Below are 27,591 nucleotides of genomic sequence, written 5' to 3'. Positions count from 1 at the left end.
ATTAATCAACTAATAGAAGAAATTATTACTAGATTACTTGATACTGAAAATAATTTTATCGCTGCAGCCTTAATCAGATCTTTTTGATGTTTTGTTCAGGCATTTGACTAATAAGAAATAAATTTATTAGAGATTTTTGTTCTGACCAGTTCAGAATTTTTCAAGTGCATCTTAATAGTTTAACATCACAGAAATTTGATCTACATGCATTCAGACATCAGAGGGTTCAGGTTAATGGATTAAAGGAACTGCTGCATCAAACCAGACATTACAATAAAAACACATTAAATAAGGACACATGTGCAGTCTGAGATAAAACAACCGAGCAAATTAATCACAAAGTCTTTCACACTGTTAAAACTTACAAAGATTTAAAGACATAATTCTCAGAACATAAACATCTTAGTACATAAATGACAGAGGACAGTGGAGGATCATGAAAACTTACAGACACTTGTATAAAGTTTATTCTGTTGAAACTCTGGAATAAAGTTTTGGAATCAGGACTAAGAGTGAACAATGATCAGTTCATGTTGGATATTAGAGTTAATAAATAATCTGCTTTTAATCCAGTATAAATTGATACTAATAGAAACAGTACAGAATGAATACATGAGAGTAAAAATATCACCCAAGAGAACTTTATTAAATATAGAGCTGTAAACATTTCTCTGTGATTGTCAACAATTCAGAAGATTTGGTTTTACACCAAATATTTGTTATCAAAGATATTTGAAGTGAAACTTAAATATAATTATTCAGTTTACATAAATCAAGATAAAAGTCAGGTTCATAAGGGACAGGGTCTGATTTTTTTTTATTGGTTTTATTTAAAAAATCTCTTAAACTTAAACATTTAAAATCCATAAAACCTCTGACAACAACATCAGGAAAAAAAATGAAATTAATGATTATTTAATGATGAAAAATGACAACAGCAATAGAAAAGAGCTAAACAACCCACTTCTAAACTGTATAAGTAGAAGTGCTTAAAACCTCAGGAAGAAGAAACCTAAGTTATCGTCGTTCACAGTTTACAGTATAAAGACCATAATGGACGGAATATAATCAAATACAAAATGTTTTAATTAGCTGAATATAGAAAATAAAATTATAATCACATGCAGCATATATCAGTCCCTCCAGGAAGCTGTGATTTTGCGATCACAGTAATTATTTTAATTTTAATAATTTTTCCCAATTCCCACAATTTTACTGCAAAAACAGCAAATAAACATTGCAAACTGTATAACCATTTTTGAGAAAAGCCACTGCAAAATCATGCATTTTTGAACGCAATAATAATCACCAAAAAAAAAACTTGTGGTTTCACATTTCAAATTAACACAATAATGAGGAGCAGACGCTACTAATGATGATCCTGAAGAATAAACGTCTCCACTAACTGGAAACTAAACTGGAGTTTTACTTCATACTAAATATATATCCAGAAGTAGAAAAAAAATTATGCATCTATCAATGAAAGTCAGACATGTGAATGATCTGATGTCTAAATAATTGACTGGTTTAATATTTTATTTCAGAATAAATATGTTGTTCAAAATAAAATTGATCAAAAATAAAAATAAAAATGCCTATCAATTTATGCTTTTGATTCTGTGCACAGAAAAATAATTTTATTGTATGTAAAAGTTTTTTTATAAAACTGTAATTCATAAAACTGAAATGATGACATTAACTTTTTCTTACAGTGACTCACTCTCTGAAGTATTTCTACACTGGGTCCTCTCAAGTCCCAAACTTCCCAGAGTTTGTGGCTGTCGGGTTGGTTGATGAAGTTCAGATGTATCACTATGACAGCAACACCATGAAAGCAAAACCCAAACAGGACTGGATGAGCAAAGTCACAGCAGATGATCCAAAGTACTGGGACTGGAATACTGACAATTGTTTGGGTGCCCAGCAGTCCTTCAAAGCCAACATTGAAACTGCAAAGCAGCGCTTCAACCAATCTGGAGGTTTGTTTATGTTTCACTGTTTACTGATAAAATGTTGTTTATACTTTCATCCAGTTTGTTGTATAGTAGTAGACAAATGTGAACACACACACACACACACACACACACCATCATTCCTCATCAACACTGTTTTATATGGAGGTTTTTCACTCACACACACTGAAACAGACTAAAACACACATTACTGAGACTGAGACTCCTGGATGCTGCTATACTGCACTGATCCCGTGTTTCTGTCCATCCCATAATAACCAACAGAGATTATTAACACTTTATCTCCACTAGATTAGATCAGAATAATCTACTGAACTGCCCACAGTGTAGAAACCTGTTTATCACAACAGTTTTACAACACACAGCTGATAGAGGAACATTACCGCCTGGTTTCTTAAACTACGGCGCAGGACTGTAAATGGGACACAGGCTGCTTCTGTCGGGTCCCCATATGACAGAAGTAACAGTATGTTTTAATAAACCTGACTGACAGGACGACACGGTAAACGTCTCATTCAGATCACAGCACGACTCTACTGTACTGATACACAGTGTGTCCATCCCATAATAAACATATAGTAGAACTACAGATTAGATTAGATTAACTTGATTGGACCACAGTGTGTCTGTGTCATAATAAACACACATAGTGCTGAAACCATCAGTCAGTTAACTGATTAGTAGATTAATTTTTAATAATAATGATTATTAATAATTAATCAGATTAATTTGATGCTTTTATCTGTTTTATATCATTAAAAATTAAATACTGTTCAGTGTTGATCAAACAAAACAATCTGAATATTTCACTTTAGGCTCTGTGAACTTGTTTTTGGCACTTTTGACTATTTTCTGATATTTTGTAAAGTAAATGTTTAATCAATTAATCAAAAAAGTAATCAATATATGAATTGATAATGAAAAGAATCATTAGTTGCAGCTCTAAATATATAGTAGAAGTACAGATTAGATCAGATTAACTCTACTGTAGTGAACACAGTGTGTTGGTTCATACATGTAGATTAGATTAGATTAACTTCACTTGACTGCAGTGTGTTTGTGTCATAGACTGTATATAAAGATGGACGACATGACAGCTCCCCAAAAGTGAAGCCAAAACATCTGGATCGCCCCCTGGTGGCTGGTTGCAGTACAGCTCCTAAATCCCGCCCCCTCCATGTTAGCGGATGGGACATGAGCCAAACTAAAGAATCAAAGTGCTCGTCAAATACATTTTTCCCCAAAGATGGTTTCTGTCATTTTAGGTCGTTCTTATCACGCTGATGTTTGTTCAAGTGCTCATTTTTCTGATAAGTTTGTTTTTAATTAGTTATTTGACGATATAAAAAAGGGGGGTGTGACGTCATGATTGACAGCTGTGATTGACAGCCCTCAAACCTCCGTCAGACGCGGCAGACGAGCCGAGTGAGCGCAGCAGTTTCTGATGGAAGACGCTAATGTAACGTTTACATCTGTGATTCACTACCAGCTGGTACGGCAGGTGGATAGTGTCAATTTAAGGATTACCAGGAGGAGGAGGAGGAGGAGGAGGAGCAGTCGACTCTTCTGTCGCCATCAGACCGTGTGGAGTTTTAAATGAGATTGATTGAGAATGTAGAGGAGAGACCGGCGGCGACGTTAAGGCGAGTGCGTGGAAGGTACGGGATTAAATTAGTGTCATAATAACTGAACAACATCTCCCAACAATCAAACCGAAAAAATGAATTAAAAGTGAAAAAGTGACCTCAAATGTAAAACTTCAGATAAAACTATACAAGAGTGAAACATTTGATTACAATATTCTCCACTTTTCTTTCACTGATCAGGATTGCTCTTTTGTCGACACTTTTTGCTGCTTAATTTTTCAGTTTCGCTGTTGAACTTTTCAGTTTGAGTTAAGAATTTTTCAGTTTCAACGATCTGGAAGTGCAACAAGTAGTACGACTGACCATTGACCCGTCCCTTCAAAAGTAATTGGCTAATGGTGACGCAGCCCTGTAAGACCCGCCCACACGCCCTTTGTGTCAGAACTGAAACTGAAAAATTAAGCAGCGAAACTGAAAAAAGTGACCACAAAAGTTTTATTGTAAGTTTTGCCTTTGAGATCATTTTTTTGCTTTCAGTTTATTTTTATTCACATTCAATTTAGTTTTTGTCTGATGCTTGGGAGATTTTGTTCAATTATTATGACACAAATTTAATCCCATAGGAAGGAACGTCTACCAGCGGTGGCGTGACGGTGACGTATATCATAAATTATGATCTAAAAATACGTCTACTAAGTACGTTTGGACTCAGTACGTCGGTTTAAAACCATATAATACACACGTCGTCTCCATGTACGTCGCCTGGTTACCATCAGACATGGACTTCACCAACATTTTAACATGTTTGTTTTTATGTAAGTTTATTTATTGTTTTGCACTTTTCATACAGTAGTTGTAACTCAAGGTGCTGTACACATAAGAAAAAGATTAAAATACTTCAAATACATTAAAAATAACTGAACATTAAGATACATTAAAAATAATAAAATAATAAAATGAGACATTAAAGTGTACAAAGTGTAATAAACATACAGAGGTAGATGTTGGGCAGGAAGTTAATTGAAGTTTTTACTTGACTTTTAAAAGTGCTCACTGAAGTCGCCTCTTTCATTTCTGCTGGTGAGATGTTTCCAGATTTTGGGTGTAGATGATATGCTGCTGTTGTAAGAAGGGTTGAGTTAAGATTCAGGTTGTTTTTTATATGTTTTATATATTATTTCACTCACCCACAACCTGAAAATAGTTTTAATGCAGTAACTATCAAGTTAATCGTTAACGCTGAGTGTAAATGAGCCCGATACAGTGTTTCATGTGTGTAAAGTTTGTATTCGTAAATATAATTGTTATATTGATTTTATTTTATTTATCATGAACACACTCAGCCTCTGATTGGCTCTGACTCTGATATTCTTACCCTAACACTGACCATCTCACTCCTCATGTCTAAACCTAACCAACGAAGGCAACGAGTACTAGCCAATCAGAGGCAGAGTAGGGCGGGTCTTCACGGAATGTGGGTGGGGAAAAAATAAGGCGTAAATGTCACATGACAGTCTCCTTCAGTAGGTAATCGTGGTTCTATCCACTCGCCATCGCTTACCGGCTGGTTTCTGCTGGTTTATCTCTCCGGTTCACTCGGCTCTTGGTGGCTGTCAGTCATGTTGAGGGGGCGTGTCCCGCAGGCCGTCATCCCGCCCCCCCGACTCTACTGCACAGATTCTGGTTGCAAATGCCGTCACACAAGCAAGATGGCAGCTCCTGAAAATGTGATATTTAGGATATTTTGGCTTCACTTTTGCACAGCAGCAGGAAGTGGAGACGTGTCGTCCATCTTTATATTCAGTCTATAGTCTGTGTCATAATAAACATACATAGTGCTGAAATGATTAGTCAGTTAATTGATTAGTAGATTAACAGAAAATTAATTTTAAAAATCAGATAATCATTTAAAGTCTTTTATCAAGAAAAAAATGTCAAACATTTACTGGTTCCAGTTTCTCAAATATGAGAATTTGATGCTTTTATCTTTTCTTTCTTTCTTTTCACTATTTTCTGTAAAGTAAAGTAAATGTTTAATTGATTAATCAAAAAAGTAATCAATAGATGAATTGATAATGAAAAGAATCAATAGTTGCAGCTCTTAATATATAGTAGAAGTACAGATTAGATCAGATTAACTCTACTGTAGTGAACACAGTGTGTTGGTTCATCCCAGCAGGCAGCATCAAGCCAACATCTGCAGGTGGAAACAGCTGTTGGTTGTATGAAATGATTGACTGATGGATGGACCAATCAGAACACACAGACTGCCTCCCAGTCTCTATAATGGTCCTGCTGGTGTCATCCTCATTCTGACCAGTTGTAGTAACACACTGCAGAACAGGACACACACACACACACACACTAGTGACTAATCCTGAATAAAACTCTCCTTCAGTGGAAGCTTCTGGAGCTTCAGGACAGTCTAGTCTGTAGTTTCTCACAGGAAGAGGATGTTGTTGGACTGATCCACTGGCTGCAGGGTTTCAGTGGATGTAATGTTCAGTCCAGGATCAGGTTTAATCTGTGTGTGTTAGTCAGGACTCCACCTCAGTGTGTGTGTGTGTGTTCCTGCAGCTCACATGAAGTCACATCACCTTCAACAGTGTAGATAAACTGTGTGTTGGTCTCAGTGGAGGCAGTGTGTCTCTGTGGTAAAGACAGGAAATGGACTCTGTTTCCCAGCAGTCTCTGCCTCTCTGTCTCTCTCTGAGTGGTCCACACTGTCCAGATGATGATTGGCTGTGAGTGGTTTCCATCCAGCCAATAACAGCAGAAGGTGTAGATCTTCTGTTTTGGTGTGTGTGGATCAGTGTGTCTCTGTGGTGAAGATGTGATATCAACTGATGATAGCTGACTGTGCTGAGATCTCACTCTGGTTTACTGCAGTCTGTGTCTCTGTCTCTCTCTCAGATGTCCATATTGTCCAGATGATGTACGGCTGTGAATGGGACGATGAGACTGATAAGGTGGTTGATGGCTATGAGCGGTATGGTTATGATGGAGAAGACTTCATTACATTTGACCTGAAGACAGAGACATGGATCGCTCCAAAACAACAGGCTTTCCTCACCAAGAACAAGTGGGATAATAACAAAGCTTATAATGAACAGACAAAGAACTACTACACCCAGATTTGCATTGACTGGCTGAAGAAGTATGTGAACTACGGGAAGAGCTCTCTGATGAGAACAGGTAGAATCACATGACCTGATGTAGTTTCATGGACACAACAATGTTAATAAGCCTCCTCTGTTTCTAACTTACAGTAACATTACAATAAATATGAACCAACATACAGAGAGCCACTGTGTCCCAGTTTACACACATTTCTCTTTCATTATCTCTCTCACCTCTCTTCATCTCTCTGCCTCCCTCCACCTTTACCCCATTTTCTCTCTGTCTCTCTCTTACATTTATCACCTCTTTTTCTACATTTCTGTCTCTTTCTTTCTCACTGTCCTCCTCTTTCTAATCTAGTCTTTCACTCCTCACCTCTTTATCTGTCTTTCTCCTCTGTCCCTCCCTTCTTTTCTCAATCATTCTTCAATGAGGTTTATTTGCATATATATATATTGCTTTATATATATTTATGTCATATATACTGTATATATGTGTTACTAAATACATTACACCAAAATGGAATGATAATATTAATATGTTAAATAATAATAAAGAAACTATAAACTGTCTTTGTATTTACACTCCAGAGCTTCCCTCCAGAGTGTCTCTCCTCCAGAAGACTCCCTCCTCTCCAGTCAGCTGCCACGCTACAGGTTTCCACCCTCAGAGAGCCACACTGTTCTGGAGGAAAGATGGAGAGGAGCTTCATGAGGACGTGGAAAATGGAGACATCCTCCCTAACCAGGACGGATCCTTCCAGATGAGTGCTGACCTGAAACTTTCATCAGTCAAACCTGAAGACTGGGGGAGGTACGAATGTGTGTTTCAGCTCTCTGGTGTGAAGGACAACATCATCACCAAACTGGACAAAGCTGTGATCAGAAGCAACGAAAGTAAGACTGGAATCAAAAGTGATGAAGATGAAGAAACACACACTTAGTGTAACAATGTATTTATTGTGCTTTGTTTCCTTATGTGGTTTAATTTGTTTCTTTCATCCAGTTTTTAATGAAAAAGTTACGGCTGAGATCAGTTTTAAACCAATAGATGTGACTCATCTCAGGATGATCATGTGACCCTGACAGGAATCTACCAATCACTAAAAATTAATTTTCTTAATTTAAGGACATAGTTTTTAAATACGTTAAAGAAATTATTATTGACCACCAAACATTTATGTTGTCTGTCCACTGATTGATGAATACAGAACAATTTCACTAATGAAACATACAAAACTAAAATATTATTTTTTAAATTCTATATTTTGATATTAGCTGTATTTTTGTTTGTTTTTTACCACATTTTTAATTTAATTTTTTTTTAATCGTTTTTCAGACCACATGTAACCACAGTTTAGAGATTACAGCAGCTGTATTGACTGAACTACTGCTCAGTTTTAGAAGATCAGTAGATGAAATCATTTAATAACTGGATGAATATATTTATGTATTTAATCTGACTAAAGTTGTCGGTATCTTTTATTATGCTGACACACAATGTCAAAGATAAACATACAGGAAAGAAACCAACACATACACATACAGCTAAACAAAGACAGCAAAGCTAAACATGGATAACAAGCATAAATACAGTTATTATGTGCAGAAAAGTGAGAATATAAAATACAAAACAACAACAACTGGACGCATGTATATTGTCTATAAAGAGCTTAAATTGTCACTTTATATACAGGATTGTTGTCTGCTCTGATGTTCTTTCCTTCTAACTTGCTTCATTTGTTCAGGTTGTGACTATTTTTTGTTGTGTTTTGCTCCACAGAGACTGACATGACCATCATCATCGCTGTTGCCGTGGTTGTTGTTGCTCTCATCGTCATCGCTGTTGTTGGATTCATGGTTTACAAGAAGAAGAAAGACGGTGAAGGTGAGAGACCCAAACAGAAAGATTTCCTCATTTGTCTGTTTCAGTACTTTGATTTTAGACTTTGAGTTGATGCTTTTAACCTGATTACAAAAGTGAAGCAAACTTCAATTCATAGTTCACTGAAATCTGTTCTAAACAACATGAAGTGATGTAAATCACACTGTATCATATCTGCTTCTTTTCTTCATATATTATGTTCAATACAAGTTTACTCTTAGAGATACATTCATGTCCCTTTAAAACTGACTGGTGACTTCATGGCACCACTTTAAGGTAGTTAGTTGCTCTCAGGCTGTGAGTGAATCTGCACTGTTGTGTTTTAAACAGTACAGGAGTCTGTGTCAACTGTGTGTTAAGATAAGAAACACATGTCAACCTTTAAAGGTTTACACTCTGTACCTGGTTTTGAATCCAACAATGACAATAATATGATGATGTAAGAAAGACGTTATAGGAAAATAAGTATCAGAGGATCAGTTTGAGTGACTAGAACAAGCGATCATATTCATTTGGAAGAAGGTGTTAAAAATATTTTAGGATTATGGAATTTGTGGGAACTGAAATTATTTCTCTGCTTTTTTTTCAGCCAAAGCCCTTAATAACTGTAAGTAAACTTGTTTTTATTTATTTATTTATTTATTTTACCTGTCTGACCCTTTGTACTCTGCTGTAGATGTGTTTTTTGCATACTGAGCAGATAAACATTTTCTGCACTTTTTTCCTGCAGTGTGACTTGTTTGTAGTTCAGTGCAGGATTAGTGGACTAACTGTGTGTTTCTGATCTCACAGCTTCTGACTCCGGCTCTGAGCAATCTGAGAGACTGAATCCACAACCCTGAATGACAAACACACCAACCTGCACACAGTGAGTTACTTCATATGGGAAAGTTACATTAAACTATCTGTAAAATAATGTTATTAGATTGTTAATTCATCCACTATGAAGTCTGTGTAACTTTGTAGTTGCAAAGAAGTTTTTTGACTTTAAATTGGTCTTTAACAACAAATATGAAGCTGTTTTAAATAAAGTTAAAATATTAAGAAAGGAGCAGAAACCTTCAGAAACCTTCACATCAGAGGGTCAGATAAGTGTTTTATTAAAAACTTTTGAGAAAACAAGTTTAGAAAACGCAGATAAACGAGGTAAAAACAAATGACTTAAAGTATTATAGGTAAATCCCTCAATGACTCAGTCATTGATATTTTAGGTCTGTATGATCAATCTTAGATAATTATAATATGATATGTGTGGTTTTGTGTAGATTTATGTGAACTATGTTGATACTATTTAATATATTTGTTTTTTCTGTCTCTTCAGGTTTATGGATAAATTGTGCACTGAAGCAAAGACAGATGCCAAATTCTCCTGTCCATCTGTAAACTGTCAATAAATTGGTTATTAATCATTCATGTTATAAATGTAGAATTATAGTGGTTATCTGGTTAATCTTGTAGTTGGTGATCAGTAAAATTGGATTACTGTCAAGAAAACAAATTTAAAAGGCATTTTTGTCCTAAAAGCATTATTTGAATATGAATTGAAAAACATTTTACAGATATAAAAGTTAAATCTGATATTAAATGATTTTGATCATCGTTTTGAAACAAAAAGGCAAACAAATCATTTCTTCAATGATGGTAAATTCAATTAGATCGTTTTTATTTTTATTTGGAGAGATGTAAAGTCAGATATGTCAGACAACCAAAGCATCATAATGTTCTTCATACATACACAATATATTTTTGAGGTTTTGGTGTTGATGTGAAACAAATCCATAATATCCTTAGTTAAATATTTCTGGTGGTGGGATTTACCTGGTAAAATCACACACACACATATACATACATGTCACAATTCATTCACTGGATTTTTGCATCAGTTTGATGAAGTATCTTGATATGCCTGGTATTTATTTTAATGGACAGGTTTAGTGTTAGACACATTCCTGTCTGATTATTTTATCTATAATCTGTTAATTGAACAATTTACATATACATTTATCTCTACAGTGATATAAAATAAATATACAGTGATAGAAGGTTTTTCATGTTACCCTCCACAAACACTCAAATATACAGAATAAACATTATTTTCCAGGTGTGTAAATATTCTCGCTTGTTCATTTCTTTTAAAATTGATCAAGTTAAAAGTTTTAGATTAATTAGTAATAATTTGTGTGTTTTGATGTTTTTACTAGTTAATCAAGTTGTTTTTCTTAATTAATGTTCTTTCTTAAGTCTTTTCCATATTGTTATACTGTAATTTTAGTTTGGTTAGTAAAGGACAGGGGTTTTCTTTCTCTGAGTTTCTGTAAACATGTAAGACGTTGATTCTCAAAATCATTTTGTGTTGGATTACATTAATGAAAGTCAAAGTCTGTTGCACTGCTGTTTGATTCTTTTTGTATTTTGATTTCAATAAAGTCCCCAAAATTCCAAAAGTCTGGTTCTTTTTGTTAATTTATTAAGTGTTTGTTTACTCATTTATGACTGTAGTTACAGTAAAATTAATATTGAATACTCAGTATTTTCACAGAGACTAAAAGCTCCAACCGGTATCTTGTTCCAGACCTAAAAGCTTCCTGCTGTTTAACAGAGATAAACAAATAGAAGAAATAAGGTTTAGAACCACATTTGTTTTCTAGTTCTCAGTCATTTAAAGGTTGTGTGCAGCTTTCATTTTACTGATGTTGAGACTTGGCAGCTCCTGGATTAGAGAAGTTCTTCACACTGCTCACATAAAGGCTCAAACTGGTGTGTTGGTTTTCCCCTGAACAAACCTGTTGCACTGAGTTCTGCCTGGCAACTGATGACACAACAAGTCTCAGGAAATTACTCCAGTTCTTTAGTAATAATGTGTGAAGTGCAAAACAACAACATTTAAGGAAACAACATTTCACTAAACCAAAAACACAACAAACATCTCCAGAAAACACAATACAACGAAATGTGTTTTCTGTTTTGTTGTGTTTCCTGAGACGATGTTGTTTTGAGACCAGAACAATGCAGTTCCTCCATGGAGAAAACCTGTGAGACTGAATACTGCATAGCAACAGATGACCTCATTACAGTACCTTTTAATTTTCTATGTGTGACAAATAAAACATTTGTTCTGTGTTGCATTATCAACCATTATAATATTTTAAGCTATAAAATACACAATAACAAAACCAAAAGTACTATTTATACACAGTAATATTAATTTAATGGATATATTAGTGAGATTCTGTAATGTCAGTTACCATGAAGATGATATCTTTAGAAATCTCACCTGACAGGTTCAGGGCTGATTTGTTTCCTGGTACGAGAGGTAGAGAGGAGGTTTGGTACTTACTGTTTGTTTGTGGTCACATTTCACCCGACACACACTAATAAAACCAAATATGTTATGATGAGGTGACACACCTAAAAGTTTCCCACCACAGTTCAGCATAGAAACATATAACAGAAACAACACAGTTTAACAAAACGTTGAAAAAGTGGTGACATTATTATGTTGAATAATTGTGTGGTTGATAGTAATCATAGTTAAGAACCTAAAGAACTACATTAAGTATATTTTATATTCGGCAGATGCTTTTGTCCAAAGCAACGTAGATCAAATTAAATAATCTGTACAGATATTTTACATAATATCAACCATATGACAACATATTGTTCCCAGTTACTGGAAATGCTTTGCTTTTGTCTAAACAATGAATTATATTCTCACTGGTGGAAATAGCTGAGTACATTAACTACTGTATGATGTACTTTTATGTTGCTTTATATTTCTACTCACCTACATTTCAGAGGGAAATATTGTACTTTTCTCTCCAATATATTTATTCAGCAGCTATAGTTACTCTGCAGAGTAAGATTTGGCACCAAACACCATACAGTATATGATCAGCTTGTACAATATTTTTACTACTTTATACCCGACAGTATAAAGTAATTAAAACCAGATACATTAAACTGCTGCTTTCATGTTTACCTGTTTATACCAATAATCCAGTATAGTAACACTCTAAAGGGGACATTCTGCCAGTCAGGAGTACTTTAAAACTCTTTTTGCATGTATTGATGCTGTACTTTCAGGACTTTTACTTGTTATTGAGTAAATGTACATTGTGTTATACTTTTACTTAAATAATGGATCTGGGTGCTTCTTCCACCACTGCACATTCCTCTGATTTCCAGTAACTTACTGGCTCACTCTATAGAATTTACTACCTGAGGCTTTATATCATAAAGCATCAGACTGTATCAGTTCAGGTTAATCATAACAGCACAGACCAGTTAGTTGAACAGTTGTCTTTATTTGTAGCTCAGTGTTGTATTTTTAAGATTATTTAACAGGATATCTGGTTGACACAACCTTAAAGAGACAGTTCACTCAAATTAAAAAAAATAAAAAATAAAAATTCTCACCAGCAATGCAGATAGTTTTGGTTTTATCTTCCCACTGTTTCAGAGATTTCTGCCTTGACTCTAATGTGATTGAGGGGATTGTAATTATGGGATGCAGCAAGAAGACCCCACTGTAAAAACATTTCACTGGAACTATTTTCTGCTGTACAAAACCATATTTTCTTCACACACTTTCCTTTTTGTTAAATCATTATTCAGTCTTTAGAAACAGTTGATCATTCTTTCCTTTGTTTTGCTTATGAATAATTTAAATGTTGTTATTCAATGGATACTGCAAATGAAATTGTATTTCTATACATTTCAAATAAACACAAAACATAATCTGCATGGCTAGATAACACTAGAGGTAAGTTTTTCTTTTCTTTTTTGTTAATTTGGGTGAACTGAACCATTTAATGCACAAAATGATACATTGAATAATGTAATCTCGGAAAACTACTGTGTCAACAGTATGTATCTCTGAATCTAAATCATTTTTACCTCCTTCTTTAAAAAATGTTATATTTTGTGAAATCATTTTAGTAAGAAACACATCATTGGACCGTTCAGAGTGTTGATGTTGATCTGGGTTTAGGGGTCAAACTCAGAACATCCCCTTCCTGTAACGGTGGATCAGCTCTGATACGTCTTCCTTACACACCTTTATCCAGCCGTCCTCCTGCATGTGGTACACTAGACAAACACACAAACAAACACACAGAGGTTAACACACATATACACACATAAAACACTTAAATGCTCATACACACATAGTTTTATACATCACAAGACTAAACAACTTTCAGTCTTTGGCCAAAATGATGTCAGGATGGTAGATGAGCAGGAAATCAATGTTTAGAGAGAGATTTTAAAAATTCTTTAGTGAGGACTAAGTGAATGAATATCCAGTTGCTTTCAACAGGCTGATATTTATATTATTACAATGTTAGATGTATAATTGAAAAAAGGAAAAGAAATGTAGAAAAAGCTAACAAAAACGATAGACCTAAATAAAAATAGAAGTAATACTCACTGTTGACCACTCCTCCAGAGTAGGCGTCCCTGTGTGTAGCGTGAGCGATGCCCCGACGGCCCAGTTCATACGCCTCCTCTACCGTCATGTCCTCCCTGTAACCGCTGTCCACCACACCGTAGGCGAAGCTGCTCCCACAGCCGGTGGAGAACATCCGGCCAGACAGACGTGTCCCGTTATCGTCCACATAGTACAAACCAGGGCCCTGCAGAGCACACAGTCATTATAGTTATTATCATTTCATATACAGCCCACTAGATTCTGATACATCTGCAAATAAATGCTGCTTTCATTACTTTATGAGTCTGATCAATTTTAACAATAACAATAGTACTTCTAAATAGAGATGCATATACTGCTATACAGCCTTTTTTGGTTCTTCTTCAAATTTGATGAACTTCTCCATGAATGACATCTACAATGTATACTTGTATCTTCATTAAAGAAACAATGTAAGATGTAATTTGGGAAACGTTTCAACTTTTATGTGTTTATGTGTTGATTGGGGTCTATAGTTTTTACAGGACTGTTTTGCCGTTGTGAATAAAGTGACTTCTCGTCATTGAGTCATCACAGGTCAACTTCCTTATTTTTTCAAACTTGATTAGCTCAGAAACTCATAGTTATCTTTTAACATGGCCACAGGAATAGAAACACTTGTTTGTACTGCAAACCACAACATTACAATATACTAATACCTCTGTAATGAAGTTTCTATAAAAAAATCTTGGTTACAATACGTGTCAGACTGCACAATATCAATTTGAGACTCAGTTTGTGCGCTGAACGTTTGGTTAATCGTAGGGCTACGATGTAAATAGAAAAAATTATATGAAAGACTCAACAGCAGCTCACATCATCGTATTTTTTTAAATTGCAGCAAATCACACAAATCTCTTTTTCGTTTCACCTCTATCGTTTTGGTTTTGTTTATCAAAGAGAATAAGTTTGTTTTCCAAAAAACTTTATATAACAAACGGCATTTACAAATGTACACCGGTTAATCTATTCTATGAGAATTTGGTCTTAAAATTCTGACTGATTTCTGTTAGTTTTTCTCCAAATCAGTCGTTGGTGGACGACTCAGAGTGAAATCGAGCAGCACCGTTTTGGATAGGTGAAGGATTTTGACACATTTCTCTCATGATTGTCAACTTTTGTCTCAGATAGCCCAAAATCACACAGTGTAAAGGGACCTTAACAGAAAGTGATAGAAAGACTATCATGTGTCAGGCTCTGAGTGCTGCTGCATGTACGACTAACTCACACACACACACACACACACACACACACACACACACACACACACACACACACACACACACACACACACACACAAGCCTACCTCTTTGTCCCATCCGCAGATCATGCTTCCCATAGAGAGGCCCATGCCTCTGTAACCCAGCATCATGTTAGACAGCAGCTTTGATGCAGCAGCCACAGAGATCCTGTGGTTGTTCCTCAGCCTGTAGAGTCTGCACAAAATCATCAGAAATTCAGTCAAAAATCCAAACTAATACTCATGATACTCATCTGGTTTATAATGAAGTTGATGTTTTGTTTTGTTTTTTCAGTTTATCTGAACGAAACTATTTCATACATGTTGTCAGTCTGGTGTGTCCTGAGTGTTATCACACATACTTGATATTTTCATCAGTGTTCTTCATGTGTGAACTGTTAAATTATTGTTTTTCTGTTTTACAATTGGGCTCATTTAATCACTCACATTAGAAAACTGATGACAAAAGCATGTTTAACAGCAATCAAGGCACTGTAGAAGAGATCAGGAGTCTGGAGCGCAGGATGGCAATTACAGTAAACAGGTACGTGCTGACCCTCTCATAGGTAACCCTACTGCTCATCTAGTGGGTGTCTGACCTAACGCAAGACGTTCTCAGACAAAATTATGTCTAAAGGTTGCCTGGCATAAGGGAGGCAAGTACAAACCAACAGCCAGAAGATTAAAATACTAAATGCTTTGGGACACACACAAAGAGAGACAAATGTATGCTTCATATCCTGCAGCGTCTTTCAAGACAGACAGATGACTTGTCAGCAGTGACAGAAAGACAGGCGGACTAATGTGGACAGTTTGGACAGACAGAATGAAGAGAAGAAGAGAAGACCAACATCCTGGAACCATTCAAACCTGATTTTAACATGTGATTTTTATCTGGATATATGATCTGAATAATGACATCTGATCCGTGGGTCTTTACATTTACACCTGGTATTAATAAGAGCTCTTGTTATCTTGACTCCACCACACTGTGATCAAATCACAATATGCAAATTAGTTGGCAGAGCTAGCAGACTTGTCATCAAACATGCGTCCCATTGTCAAGGGAAGCAATGCCGTGGATGGGCGTCATTCATTTTTTGGAGGGAAGACTTATAGCTACCGCTAATACTTTTAGGTTTTGTCCGGCCGAGGGACAAAGCTAGCAGAAGGAGGTGGAGTCAGGTGTTGTTGGGAGGTGGTCTGACCAATCCCATCCTATTCTCATCACATTGTATACATTTACACCTTCCATTAACATGCATTTTTCCTTATCCAGACAAGATATCCAGATACAGATTGCATGTCAATGAAAGGTGTAAACGGGGTCTCAGAATAACACATAGAATGATAAAAGCATTCACAAACAAACACATAAAGGACGAGCAGTTAGATGTGACAGACCTGCATTCTTTGGCCAGGAGTCTCTCCCAGTACTGACAGTCTGCAGCGCTGCCCGACATGGTGCCCAGCAGGTAGGGGTTGATCTCTATCACCTTGTTGACATCATTAGATGCTGAGGAGCCGCAACACATTTCAGAAAAAGAGACATTTAGGTACCAAGTTGTCAACACTATGAGATAGGCTTCATTTAACACAAAATGTCACCACACCACCATGTATGAAGTCGTCCTTTTTACATACATTTTCATGTCATAGATTAACATCTCTGTCATGTCGTCTGTAAATAGTATTTATATATGTCAGGTTTGGTTGCTTTATTATTAGCTTTGCAATCTTTGGGCTTTTATAAACCCTATATTATAGTGATATTTCACATGTTACAGCAAAGCAATGTGTTACTTGATATAATTCCACTCTGCATTGAAAAGTGTATGATGAAAATATCCAGTAAACAGTCAATTTGCAATAAACTCCACCAATATGGGTCAGTGGCGGCCTAAAGGATAGAGAAGCAAGCTTGTGACCTCACTGTAGACCTGGGTGGGGAAAGTGAAAAGCAGCACTGGCCCCTCCCTCATTACCACCACTGAGGTGCCCTTGAGCAAAGCCCTTACCCCCAACTCATGCTCTGAGAGTATTGCTCCTCGAGAAACTCCCCTGAATAAATAAAGGTTAAAAATGTTTTTGATGGTAAACATTTAATAAGTGGCTCAGATGAAACTATGCTACTATTAGGCTACTTAATCCCATGTTATTTGTGTTTATGTCAAGTTGCACTTGACTAAACACGTGATCAAACATAAAGGACACAGTAAATTTTAGTCATATTACTAGATTTGGGCAAAGATACATGCAGATGAGTTTATCTAAGATGTTTGTTTTCTGTACAGTACAGTATGGTGATGGTGGCTGGACAATATGACTGTTAATTGGGCCACATCTCTCTATAACTCAGGTACCTTTTCTCACAGCAGCTAACATGCTATCAAAAGATGTGAAATGACAAGTGATATATAATCAATGTTTCCCACAATTTGCCCAACTTTTATGCAGGTCCACCTTTCCCAAGTCAGGAAAGGAAAAGAAAAAAAAAGTTTCCATAGTTTTCCAGACATATATTTACCTAAGTAACGGCCAGCTGAGGCTCTGGAGTCCACAGCCACGATGACTCCATGTCTGAACTTGAAGGCCAGGGTGGTCGTACCATGGTTCATTTCGATGCACACACCCCCATCATGGTTGCAGGACTTGAGAAAGCCTGAGGGCTAAAAATGAAGCCAAAGAAGAGAGAACTCATGTTACATGATGTGTAATTGCACGTGTGTGGAAATGACTTAGCTTACGTTCAGGGACGCACACCAGTTGATTGGGGACGGCTGAAAAGTTGATTTTTTGGGGGCCAGTGGTTATGGTTAAGGTTAGGGTAACTCCAGGAAATGAATCTAAGTCTGTGCAATGTCCCCAAAAGTGACCTAGGTAAGCATGTGTGTGTGTGTGTGTGTGTGTGTGTGTGTGTGTGTGTGTGTGTGTGTGTGTGTGTGTAAGGGAAAATGAGAGTGAAATATTTATCAGAACCTATTATTCTTTGACAATAACTCGTGATAGTGAAGATTAATGCAGAATATGATATTTCATTGGTAGCAAACAAACAAGAGACGCGTAAAATAACTTGATAACCTCATCGCGTCTGACGCGTCACGCTTGTAGCAGGTTATCCGGATATGATTTAGTAGCCAATATTAATATCTTACCAAAATTTTGTGAAAAGATACTCACGTCTACACCCATAGGTACAGCAAATTCCTGAGTTTTGGCCCCGAAATTGTAGTGGTTGGTTCTGTCGACGAGATGCGTTTGTCCTGCTGGAAGAATCTGCCCGCGGAGCTCAGAATAAGACTTGAAACCAGTTACGTCGAAAAGAGCCATTATGTATCAAAGTGCACACACTTTATTTTAATTATATTCTACAGTTTAGGTGTTCAATTTTCCAAAAAAGACGAAGGCGGCTGACAATGCGTCAAGGATAATTTCCTCGTACGCGACAAAGAATTCGAAAGTGAAAGAGTTTTTAACAATATTTCAGTAGACTTTTTTTCTCTCAGAGCTACATGCAAATCAGAAAAACACAAAACTAATACGCAACTATTATACATATATTTAATCAATACGTTGAAATCAAGAAGCTTGACCAAAATATAAAAATCTCCCTGACTCCCTGCAGATTTGATCAAAAAGATAAAAACCGCATAAACCAATAGGAGAGCTTTATATTTTTCTCATCATCAGTCTCTAGGCGGAAATGCAACACTGAGGTTTGAGAAGCCAGCCAGGTCACTGACAATATTAGCGCATGTAATAAAATACACAATCTAATGTAGATAATTCATAATGTAGCATGATATGACATATAAATCAATGTAATGTGCAGTAAAGTTGCCTACAAGAGCTCATTTTTAATGGGAGTGTTGTGGTAAGTTTAAATAGTGCAGAATGTCATGAAATAAATAAAAAACATGAACAGAATAAGGCAACAGGAGGCATCATAGTTGTTTATAATATTATTGTATTTTATTTTAAAAAAAAAAGATCATTCCATATTGTAAAAACAGGTTATAAACGTCTCATTATGACCCAGTAGCATCTCGCTGCAGTAACAACTTATTACAGAGTGAAGCAGAGCAGAAACATGGTGACAAATCAAATCAAAAGTGTCTTAGAAGTTCGACAACTTTTATTTAAAATCTGGTGAATAATAGTGTAATAAAACTGAAAACTTTTTTTTCACTCTTTAATGTTGTTTGGTGGTTAATGGTGATTTTTTTTGAGACTCAGGCTGTATCCATCCGCTGCACCATCTCCTTTACAACCTCCAGCTTTAAGGGGACTACTTTCTCTGTCAGAACCGGTGTTGTGCCCGGACGGTACTTGTATTTCATTTTCCTAGAGAGAGAGAGAGAGAGAGAGAGAGATTTGTAATTAAATTATATACTGTCTTTCCATACGAGATGCTTAATCAGTCATTAAAATTCCTTGTTTTGTGGAATAAATCATATTTGGACAGTTTTCTATCTTGGCATATTGTAAAATCTTAATATGCACAAAATCAGATATTCCTTTGGGTCTCTGCATGACAAGTGTAGCCTAATGTGTGTTTTCCTAAACTTATGTGGGGACCAGCGTGAGGTGAGGTGCAGCTGGCACTGATCATTGTAGTTATGTGATGCAAAACTATTGTTTTGTTTGTAGAATGACAAACTGTTCAAGAACTAACAAGCTAAAGGGTTAAAACACAATTTAGCTCATAAAAAGTATAATCTCTAACACTGACTAAAATATCTCCTTTTAAAATCTGTCTGGTGAGCTGATCTTAATAAAGTCCCACTACTACTGGCCTACCTCTTGTCTTTGTACTCTGACTCCTGATAGGGTCTGATGTAGTCCACTCCTTGTCTGGTGATGACACAGACGTCGATGTTGTTGCCTGAGCCGAGATCATTCATGATGCCGGCGTGGATGGCAACACGCACCAGCTCCTTCGCCTCCTCCAGCTGAGATAGTCGATGATGGAGAGAGGGGCGACACAGAGACACACACAGAGCATGAAGGAGAAGAAAGAGGCATCCATTAGCTTTAAAATTCAACTGAAGCAATTCCCAGATGCTGCACATTTTTTTAGTTGAGAACATACATAATTCAGTAAGTAGGAGAATAAATGGTTTGTAACCTTTTTAAACTGTTTGCATTATCTAGAGGCTCATGCAGCCTGTCAAATGAAAGGTAAGTGAAATATTTTTTATTATGTACATTTCTGATCATGTCTAAATGATCATGACCATCAATCACTGTCACAATATGTAACGACACCTGTGACGTACCTCCAGGTCGGGTTTGAACCCGTCCTCTAGAATTGCGAGAGCAGCCAGGTCACCAGATCCTGCAAGAACACAAAGTAAAGTCAGATGAAACGGATTGGATGTAGGCTGAGAGTAAATAAAATGCATAACTCCAGCAAATTAAAATGACACATTTGAAACATAAAGAACAAGAACTCGGTGTTAAGGCTGAGCAGTAACAGCCAGGACAACTGAACAGACAGAGAAAAGAGAATCACAGAAATCACCAACAAAGAATCCAAGAAAAAGATGTCACTGTACAGTACTGCCAGTGATCATAAATAACATTATGTCACATACCCATAGAAAGATAAGGCACCTTGTTTACACTCCCATATGGCCCCACAGTGTACAGGTGGTTCCCAGTACAATCTACTCCTCCCAGTATAAGATTGGCCCCAATTTGGCCTTGATACCTGCAGACCAAAGAGATCGAAACATGGGAAGTCTGATAAACACCAGTTTTATGAACGAAGAATATCAATCAATCAATCAAACTTTATTAATATAGCACAAGTCATACATCAAATGCAACTCCAAGTGCTGAACATAAAAAGAGTTGAAAAGAACATGTTTTTGAGTTTAAATTAAAAAAAAAAAAACATTTAAATGAATAAACTATAGATTACAGGTACATGTGCATGTAAAACACAAACCTGTACAACATGTCCTGTAGTATGTTGACGGCCATGATGACACGCGGGTTCCTCCCGCTGTTCAGAGAGAAGATGGTGAGGTTGGAGGAGAGAAGGTCTGTGGTCTTCTCTGTATCTGCTGCTGTACCTGCTCCACAACAACTAGAGAGAGAGACAGAGACGATTAGATTGTGAGAAAAGATGAGGGGAAGGAAGGAAAAGGGTAAGTAAGAGAGGGAGACATTAAAGACGAGAGAGAGGGAGACATAGAGTTCTTTTGGGCCACTATTTTGCATCAAAGTTCATCTATCATACAGCAGCCTCAATAGCCCAGAATGCAATGCAACCACAGCCTGCATCTTTGGTGATCTGTCACCTGCAGTATGTTACTTTAATTACAAATCACTTCAGTAGAACAGTTTACTTTCCTGCAGTAACAGTTATTTAATACAAGGTCACTCACATCCTGGGGTATGTAGGAAATCACTTAAATGGAAGTAAAGGAGGCAGTTTATGTGTAGTGCAAGAAAAAAATGTACTCTAAATGTACTCTATCACAAAAAATGGAAGTGCATCAGACATCACAGACTGATAAGAGTGAGAGTATTTTAAAGGTAGATTGTTTCAGTGTAGCATGTACCGTGTATCAGACTTACTATATATTTGGAGAAATGTAGTGGATCTTTGCACACATCTTGTCAGCCACCACTTCACTGGAAGTAGCTCTAGTGTCTGCTCCCAGCACCACCCCATCCTGCACCAACACAGATGGGATAATATATTATCTGTGCTCACAATAGCACCAACATACAACATAATTAACTTTGATATTTAAAAAAAAAATAAAGGCATCTCATGCAGTTTTATGTATCTGCAAGTTTCTATTTATATCGTACTGGAATGAATGAACAATGTGTATTTCAAGGGCTAAAACATTAAAGTCACTGTTTTGGTTCATTCATATTTTTCTATCAGTGCAGTTTAAACAGCTTTTATACTCACCTTGAACACCACTCCTGCTATGGTGGTGCCTGTTTTCAGAGGTTTAGGTGCCTGTCCTCCGTCAAAAAGACCCTCCAATGCAGCATTTCTAGAGAGGGGAGGGGGAGAAAGGTGGAGTGGGGGGAGAGAGAGAGAGAGAGAGGTGGGGGTAACAGGGGAATAATTGGGGTATTAATAACAGCTGATGAATATATTTTACTGTTATAACCGTGAACACATCATCACTACATTGTTTCATTCAACTGATAAACACGCAGGAAAGAAAAGTTACTTTCACTTTTGATCCCAGTGAAAGCTCAGCAGTGTAACCTACTGTTTGGTTTGATTTTTTTACATGATTGGTTCAGTTTGATACTAAGAAGACATAAAAAGAAGCTCATACCTCTCCGCGTTATCGAAATTAAACCCAGCTGCAGGAGTTTCGAAGACATTTGACAGCGCCATACTGGATCTGACTGCGGCTTCTGTGCGCGTCTCGGTGCGCCTGAGGTCGCTGTTCTGAGCGTCACCTCTCCTTCCTCTCTTTCGATTTTGGAGAGAAAATGGAGAAACGCTGTATGGACTCACAAGTCAAAGGAGTCAGCACAGGGGTGAGTAAATCTGGACTTATTCACTATTATCTTTTTCTCCAGATGCAGCACAAAGCATATGACGCGTAAAATGACCGATAACCGCTATCGCGGATGAACAGGTGATGCTTTACCTGATTAGTAACTTCAGACTAAGTAAAGTTACATCGACTCGACATTACAAGTGTTTTAGTATCAGTGAATGTTTATATTTTAGCTCCGGAGAAGTTTATTATTTACACTTCTACACAGAAAACGCCAGGCTACACTTTCGTTTTTAGTTAATATCGCCATTTATTCACAGAACTCAAATTCCCAGAATGCATAGCCATAACCTCAGTCGAAGCCATGACAAATTAAGTGTCCATGCTGCTCAGCCAGGTATTATATTTGTCTTCTGTCATAGTTTGCTAAATATGACTATTTCTCTAACATTGAAGAATCAAAACGTATCAACAATCAGTCTCCTCCTCTGCTCTCCCTCAGACCACCATCCTGGCTGCCATTTTTGATGGAGGGGTCGTGATTGGTTCAGATTCCAGGGCTTCCATTGGAGGGTGAGGATGCTGTGACAAAACACTGAAGTTACTTTTATTGTATAACACATTCACACACTGAAGGGACTGCTTAATAACATTCATGATAAAGATAAAATACACAGTTGTCGTAAAGCAACAAATGTCATATAAACCCATTGCTCCGGCAAACACACGGGTAGGATGATGAATTAAAGTGGCAACAAGGTGACAATGTGTAGCTGTGTATGCTTAAAGGACAACATTTTTCATAAAAAAATTCATTTAAAATTTTAAACATATCATAAGCATCATTTACATAATGTCTCAAAGTCACAGCTTTGCTCCAGTAACCGCCTGCATCTCCAAACCAGTAAACTACATTTCACATTGATGTCTTGTTTTCATGTATTGTTCCATAAATTTAGCATTCATGTGCACTTAACCTGGAACTCAGATTGTTACTCTGCAGATATTTTTAGTAATGTCATCCTGTACATGCAGACATTTCAACCTGAATGATATGGTTGTATATTATTATTATTATTATCATTATTATTATTATTATAATATCTTCTCACTGCTGTAAATGTATAAGTAGTCTATGGGGTTTGTTCACCCTCACTTTGCCTCTCTGTTCAGGGAATATGTATCATCTAAGACCATCAACAAGGTGATTCAGGTTCATGACCAGATCTTCTGTTGCATGGCCGGATCACTCGCAGACGCTCAGGCCGTCATCAAAGCTGCAAAGTTCCACTTGTCCTTCCACAGGTACCACACAAACATATAAATACATTTGCACATATTACACTAATATCCTCACATGACATTTGCATGTGTCGGCACACAGACAAAACATACATTACATTTCATGTTTAAATATAAAGTACTAGTCAAAAGTTTGGACACACCTTCCCATTCACGTGAATGAGAAAGTCCAAACATTTGACTGGTATTGTGTGCTATTAATCCTAGTTCAGTAGGCGAACATGAACAGGGGTCACTTGAAGAACACACTCTAACAGCAATTATATCCACCAACCAATCCTTGCTCGATGTGCAAGTTTGCACTATTCACTGCTGAGTTTGGAAGCTGTGCATGTTGGCTCCTGTGCGAACCTCTGCGACCTATAGTTACCCATAACACCCCTCTCTGCAGAGACGTTTACACGTGTCTTCAGAGAAGTGCGGATCTGTGAGTCAAGCAAGTTGACTGTCATATTCGGAGGCGAGTCTGAAGAGGAGACGTAAACAAATGTAAACATGCTACATACAAGTATAAAAGAAATGTCTCCCCTGTGCACGTTTGCCTATATGCAACCTGGTACAACCATAATTCTGGCTACACACACATAATAAACACATATATAACACTGAATCTACACCTATACAAAATGATTTTAGGATCCAAAGGCAACACATAGTAGATCTTTCTTCTACTTCCTACACCACAAACTTGACAGTCTGATTCTCACATATCTTTCCTGATCCTCCTCAATCCACAGTGTCCAGATGGAGACTCCTCCACTGGTGATAGCAGCAGCGTCGGTGCTGAAGGAACTGTGTTACAAGAACAAAGACGAGCTGCAGGCCGGCTTCCTCACAGCAGGCTGGGACAAGAAGAAAGGACCACAGGTAGGTAGTGGTCATGATGACAGTGATGGTGATAGTGAATAGTAAGTCCACCTTGCTGCATGTGGCTGCGACAGTGATATTCTTCTTCTTCTTCAGGTGTACGTCGTGTCTCTAGGTGGGATGTTAGTGAGTCAGCCTGTTACCATCGGCGGCTCAGGCAGCACTTACATCTACGGCTACGTTGACGCCAAATACAAACCCAACATGAGCAGAGAGGAATGTTTACAGTTTGCCACTAATGGTATTGTTGATTATTTTACTCTTATTTACCCACATTTAAATAAAATTGTACTAGTTTTGTTAGGATTTTCATGTCAGGATTTGAAAATGTTTTTGGGGGAAATTGTCTTGTGATTGCATGAAAATGTGTGAATATGAACCAGGCTGTTATAGAAAATGAGGATCCGTGCTCAGCAAATCTCTGGGTTTAAAATGCTTAATCTTCAACAGCTTTCATCTGCTGAAGGGCGAAAGTTCTTCTGTGTTCAGCTTAAAACTCAGTTTAACACATGCACAAATCAACAAGTAGGATTTTTGACGTCACAACTACTTTGCGAGCCAATTGTGGTTCAGAATTCAACTAACACAAGTGTGATGTGGAAGCTGGAAAGCTCCAGTGCACAAACACATGAGAATGTACTTTACAGAGAAGTAGGAGACATATATTCGTATATTCAGATTTTTCTGTGAGGGAGAAGGAATAGATTTAATTTTAGGAACTGATTATAATAATAATATTGATAATAACTTTTCATAACAGTGCTTTAGAGAGAAATAAAGTACCAAATCAATGTAGAAGACAATTCAGGAGAATGCAATTCTAAAATAATGTAATAACAAGGTAATTGAACTTTTATTTCTGTCAAAACAAAAAATCAGACACAAATCTGTCTTAAAACATGTCTGGAGGGGATCTTTAAGCTCTTACATACACAATATCAAAGGATCAGTGTTGCATGTACATATGTACTTAAAGGATAGGTTCACAGTTTTTCAAGTTTGTCTTAAGACAACAGTCAGGTGTGCATATAAACACTGAAACAGGTTTTTCTTGCTGTAATTATTCCTCCTGTTCATATTGGCCATTAAGAGATCTCCTATAATGCACTTTCAGTGTACGTGATGATCCTCCTTCAGTGCAAAAATGTATTTAAAAGTTTATCTGAAGCTATTGTGAAGCCTCAGTTGTCCTGATTAGTTAGATCACGTTCATATATTTAAAATATAGTCTTTTTAGTGATAAATATTCTCTTTTTGTTACTATCCACTGCAGATCAACAGGAAAACACTGTCCAGGGAAACATAGAGAGAATTTTATACTAAAAACACTGTAACTGTAGAAATCCACTTTATTTGCCTAACTCAGACTGCTGAAGCCTCATTTTATCTTCAGAATAACTTTTAAATGTATTGTTGTTCAAAATGAGGACTTTTGTCCCTGATCACTTACATCATGAGTGTATCTGTAGGGGAATCTTCTAATGACCAGTATAATCAGGAGGAAGTAAAATCTGTTTCAATGTTCATACTTTTGTTTTAAGACAGACTTTGTGGAATTGTGAACCTGTTCTTTAAAGGAAAGAGTTTAATGTAAATCAATTTTAAACACAATTAAATGTTAGATGGTGACTTGATAGTTGTTAGCAGGTGTATAAATGTATTACACTGCATGTCTGTGCTTGTTCAACTTGACCTACTTGACCTACATGTTTCCCCTGCTTCTCTTTGTTCTTTCCTTCCTCCCTTTCCTTCCTCTCTCTGCGGCTGTGCTCGCAGCTCTTGCTCTGGCCATGGGCAGAGACAACGTCAGCGGGGGTGTGGCTCACCTGGTGGTGATCACGGAAACAGGGGTGGAGCATGTGGTCGTCCCTGGCAACAAGCTGCCACGGTTCCATGATGAGTGACCGCCTTTGAACCACCAATGAAAGATGAATTTCTTTGCATTTGGGGGGGTGGTGGGTTGGAGAGTTTGGAGGCATGAGCCACAACTTTATTAGACACACTAGTTCAGACACCTGAAAAACAAGTTAAGTGAATCTTATGTGGAAACTGATATAAAAACTGTGTTCTTGTAGTATTTGCTTTATAGAAATGTATACAAAATCTATACAAAACTATAAAATTCCACTCTCAGCTCCTTAAACATAATCATTTCCATCATAAAATAAGATTTTTTTTCTGTCTTTTTATGTGTCCAAATCACATGTTTTGTGTTGTTGTTTTAAAGTGAGGAAATATGTGAAATTGAAATAAACAAAACTAAATATTTTCTAAAACCTTGTCGTCTCTCCTCTCCCTTTTTTTATTTATTTGAGCTTCAATATCTTCAAGGATTTGTGATATGTTTTTTTGTAAATTACTGTCCTTGGTGCTGAATATCATTTTAAAGTGCTCTAAAATTCTAGTGCATATACAGTACTGTGCAAAAGTTTTAGGCACTTTAGATGTTTAGATTCTTATCCATAATGCAATACCATCAGGGAGGCGTCTCATCGGTCCCAAATTTATTCTGCAGCATGACAAAGATCCCAAATATACAGCCAATGTCATAAAGAACTACTTGTATCCCTGATCTTAACATCATGGAGTCAGTCTGGGATTACATGAAGATACAGAAGCAGAAGAGACGCCGAAATCCACAGAACTGTAGCAACTTCTCCAAGAT

General features: G+C 36.9%; 4 protein-coding genes across 11 annotated transcripts in view; 2 read left to right on the top strand and 2 right to left on the bottom strand.

Moving 5' to 3' along the window:
- The window catches only part of LOC137198354 (major histocompatibility complex class I-related gene protein-like), a 43,392-nt gene extending 32,385 nt beyond the window's left edge, over positions 1-11,007 (top strand). For 3 of the 6 annotated variants that reach the window (XM_067612126.1, XM_067612125.1, XM_067612122.1), the window contains exons 3-8: positions 6,473-6,754; positions 7,270-7,575; positions 8,462-8,566; positions 9,153-9,170; positions 9,356-9,431; positions 9,885-11,007. In XM_067612126.1, the coding sequence (XP_067468227.1) occupies positions 6,473-6,754; positions 7,270-7,575; positions 8,462-8,566; positions 9,153-9,170; positions 9,356-9,405 (761 nt within the window). In that variant the 3' untranslated portion in view covers positions 9,406-9,431; positions 9,885-11,007. Of the gene's footprint in view, positions 1-1,712; positions 1,980-6,472; positions 6,755-7,269; positions 7,576-8,461; positions 8,567-9,152; positions 9,171-9,355; positions 9,432-9,884 lie in introns of all 6 variants that reach the window. The other 3 variants (XM_067612128.1, XM_067612127.1, XM_067612123.1) reach the window with 2 other exon arrangements.
- psmb8a (proteasome 20S subunit beta 8A) overlaps positions 1-18,903 on the bottom strand; it is a 125,299-nt gene extending 106,396 nt beyond the window's left edge. For 2 of the 3 annotated variants that reach the window (XR_010931632.1, XM_067612133.1), the window contains exons 1-4: positions 18,451-18,903; positions 17,798-17,939; positions 16,675-16,786; positions 15,337-15,466 (exon numbers count right to left, since the gene is read on the bottom strand). Coding sequence is in view for 2 of the 3 variants with exons in the window: in XM_067612133.1 (XP_067468234.1) it covers positions 15,337-15,466; positions 16,675-16,786; positions 17,798-17,939; positions 18,451-18,600 (534 nt within the window). In the remaining variant the exon portion in view is untranslated. Of the gene's footprint in view, positions 1-12,847; positions 13,652-13,991; positions 14,197-15,336; positions 15,467-16,674; positions 16,787-17,797; positions 17,940-18,450 lie in introns of those variants that run through there. The other variant, XM_067612131.1, reaches the window with a different exon arrangement.
- Positions 18,904-19,219: 316 nt separating this feature from the next.
- Positions 19,220-22,717, bottom strand: psmb13a (proteasome 20S subunit beta 13a). Its single transcript, XM_067612134.1, has 8 exons — positions 22,587-22,717; positions 22,205-22,292; positions 21,859-21,956; positions 21,224-21,364; positions 20,868-20,983; positions 20,550-20,608; positions 20,071-20,222; positions 19,220-19,614 (listed from the first exon to the last, which is right to left on the bottom strand). Exons 1-8 carry the CDS (start codon positions 22,646-22,648, stop codon positions 19,503-19,505), a joined length of 828 nt encoding a protein of 275 aa, XP_067468235.1. The 5' UTR covers positions 22,649-22,717; the 3' UTR covers positions 19,220-19,502.
- Positions 22,656-27,202, top strand: psmb12 (proteasome 20S subunit beta 12). The gene is made up of 6 exons (XM_067612135.1): positions 22,656-22,794; positions 23,260-23,330; positions 23,931-24,062; positions 24,797-24,926; positions 25,023-25,167; positions 26,703-27,202. Exons 1-6 carry the CDS (start codon positions 22,747-22,749, stop codon positions 26,828-26,830), a joined length of 654 nt encoding a protein of 217 aa, XP_067468236.1. The 5' UTR covers positions 22,656-22,746; the 3' UTR covers positions 26,831-27,202.
- Positions 27,203-27,591: the final 389 nt, after the last annotated feature.

Source organism: Thunnus thynnus, chromosome 15 (assembly GCF_963924715.1).
Source record: "Thunnus thynnus chromosome 15, fThuThy2.1, whole genome shotgun sequence".
Classification (NCBI taxonomy): domain Eukaryota; kingdom Metazoa; phylum Chordata; class Actinopteri; order Scombriformes; family Scombridae; genus Thunnus; species Thunnus thynnus.
This window is presented reverse-complemented; position numbering and strand designations above follow the sequence as displayed.

What these genes read in the sequence shown, in the direction of transcription:
- psmb13a (XM_067612134.1), bottom strand. Translation starts at nt 22,648, where the DNA reads ATGGCGCTGTCAAATGTCTTCGAAACTCCTGCAGCTGGGTTTAATTTC. An exon ending in TACATTTCTCCAAATATATA is followed by an intron (nt 21,365 to 21,858) that starts GTAAGTCTGATA and finishes CTCTCTCTCTAG; the next exon opens with TTGTTGTGGAGCAGGTACAG. An exon ending in CTACAGGACATGTTGTACAG is followed by an intron (nt 20,984 to 21,223) that starts GTTTGTGTTTTA and finishes TTTGGTCTGCAG; the next exon opens with GTATCAAGGCCAAATTGGGG.
- psmb12 (XM_067612135.1), top strand. Translation starts at nt 22,747, where the DNA reads ATGGAGAAACGCTGTATGGACTCACAAGTCAAAGGAGTCAGCACAGGG. An exon ending in TCCAGGGCTTCCATTGGAGG is followed by an intron (nt 23,331 to 23,930) that starts GTGAGGATGCTG and finishes CTCTCTGTTCAG; the next exon opens with GGAATATGTATCATCTAAGA. An exon ending in TTCCACTTGTCCTTCCACAG is followed by an intron (nt 24,063 to 24,796) that starts GTACCACACAAA and finishes CTCAATCCACAG; the next exon opens with TGTCCAGATGGAGACTCCTC.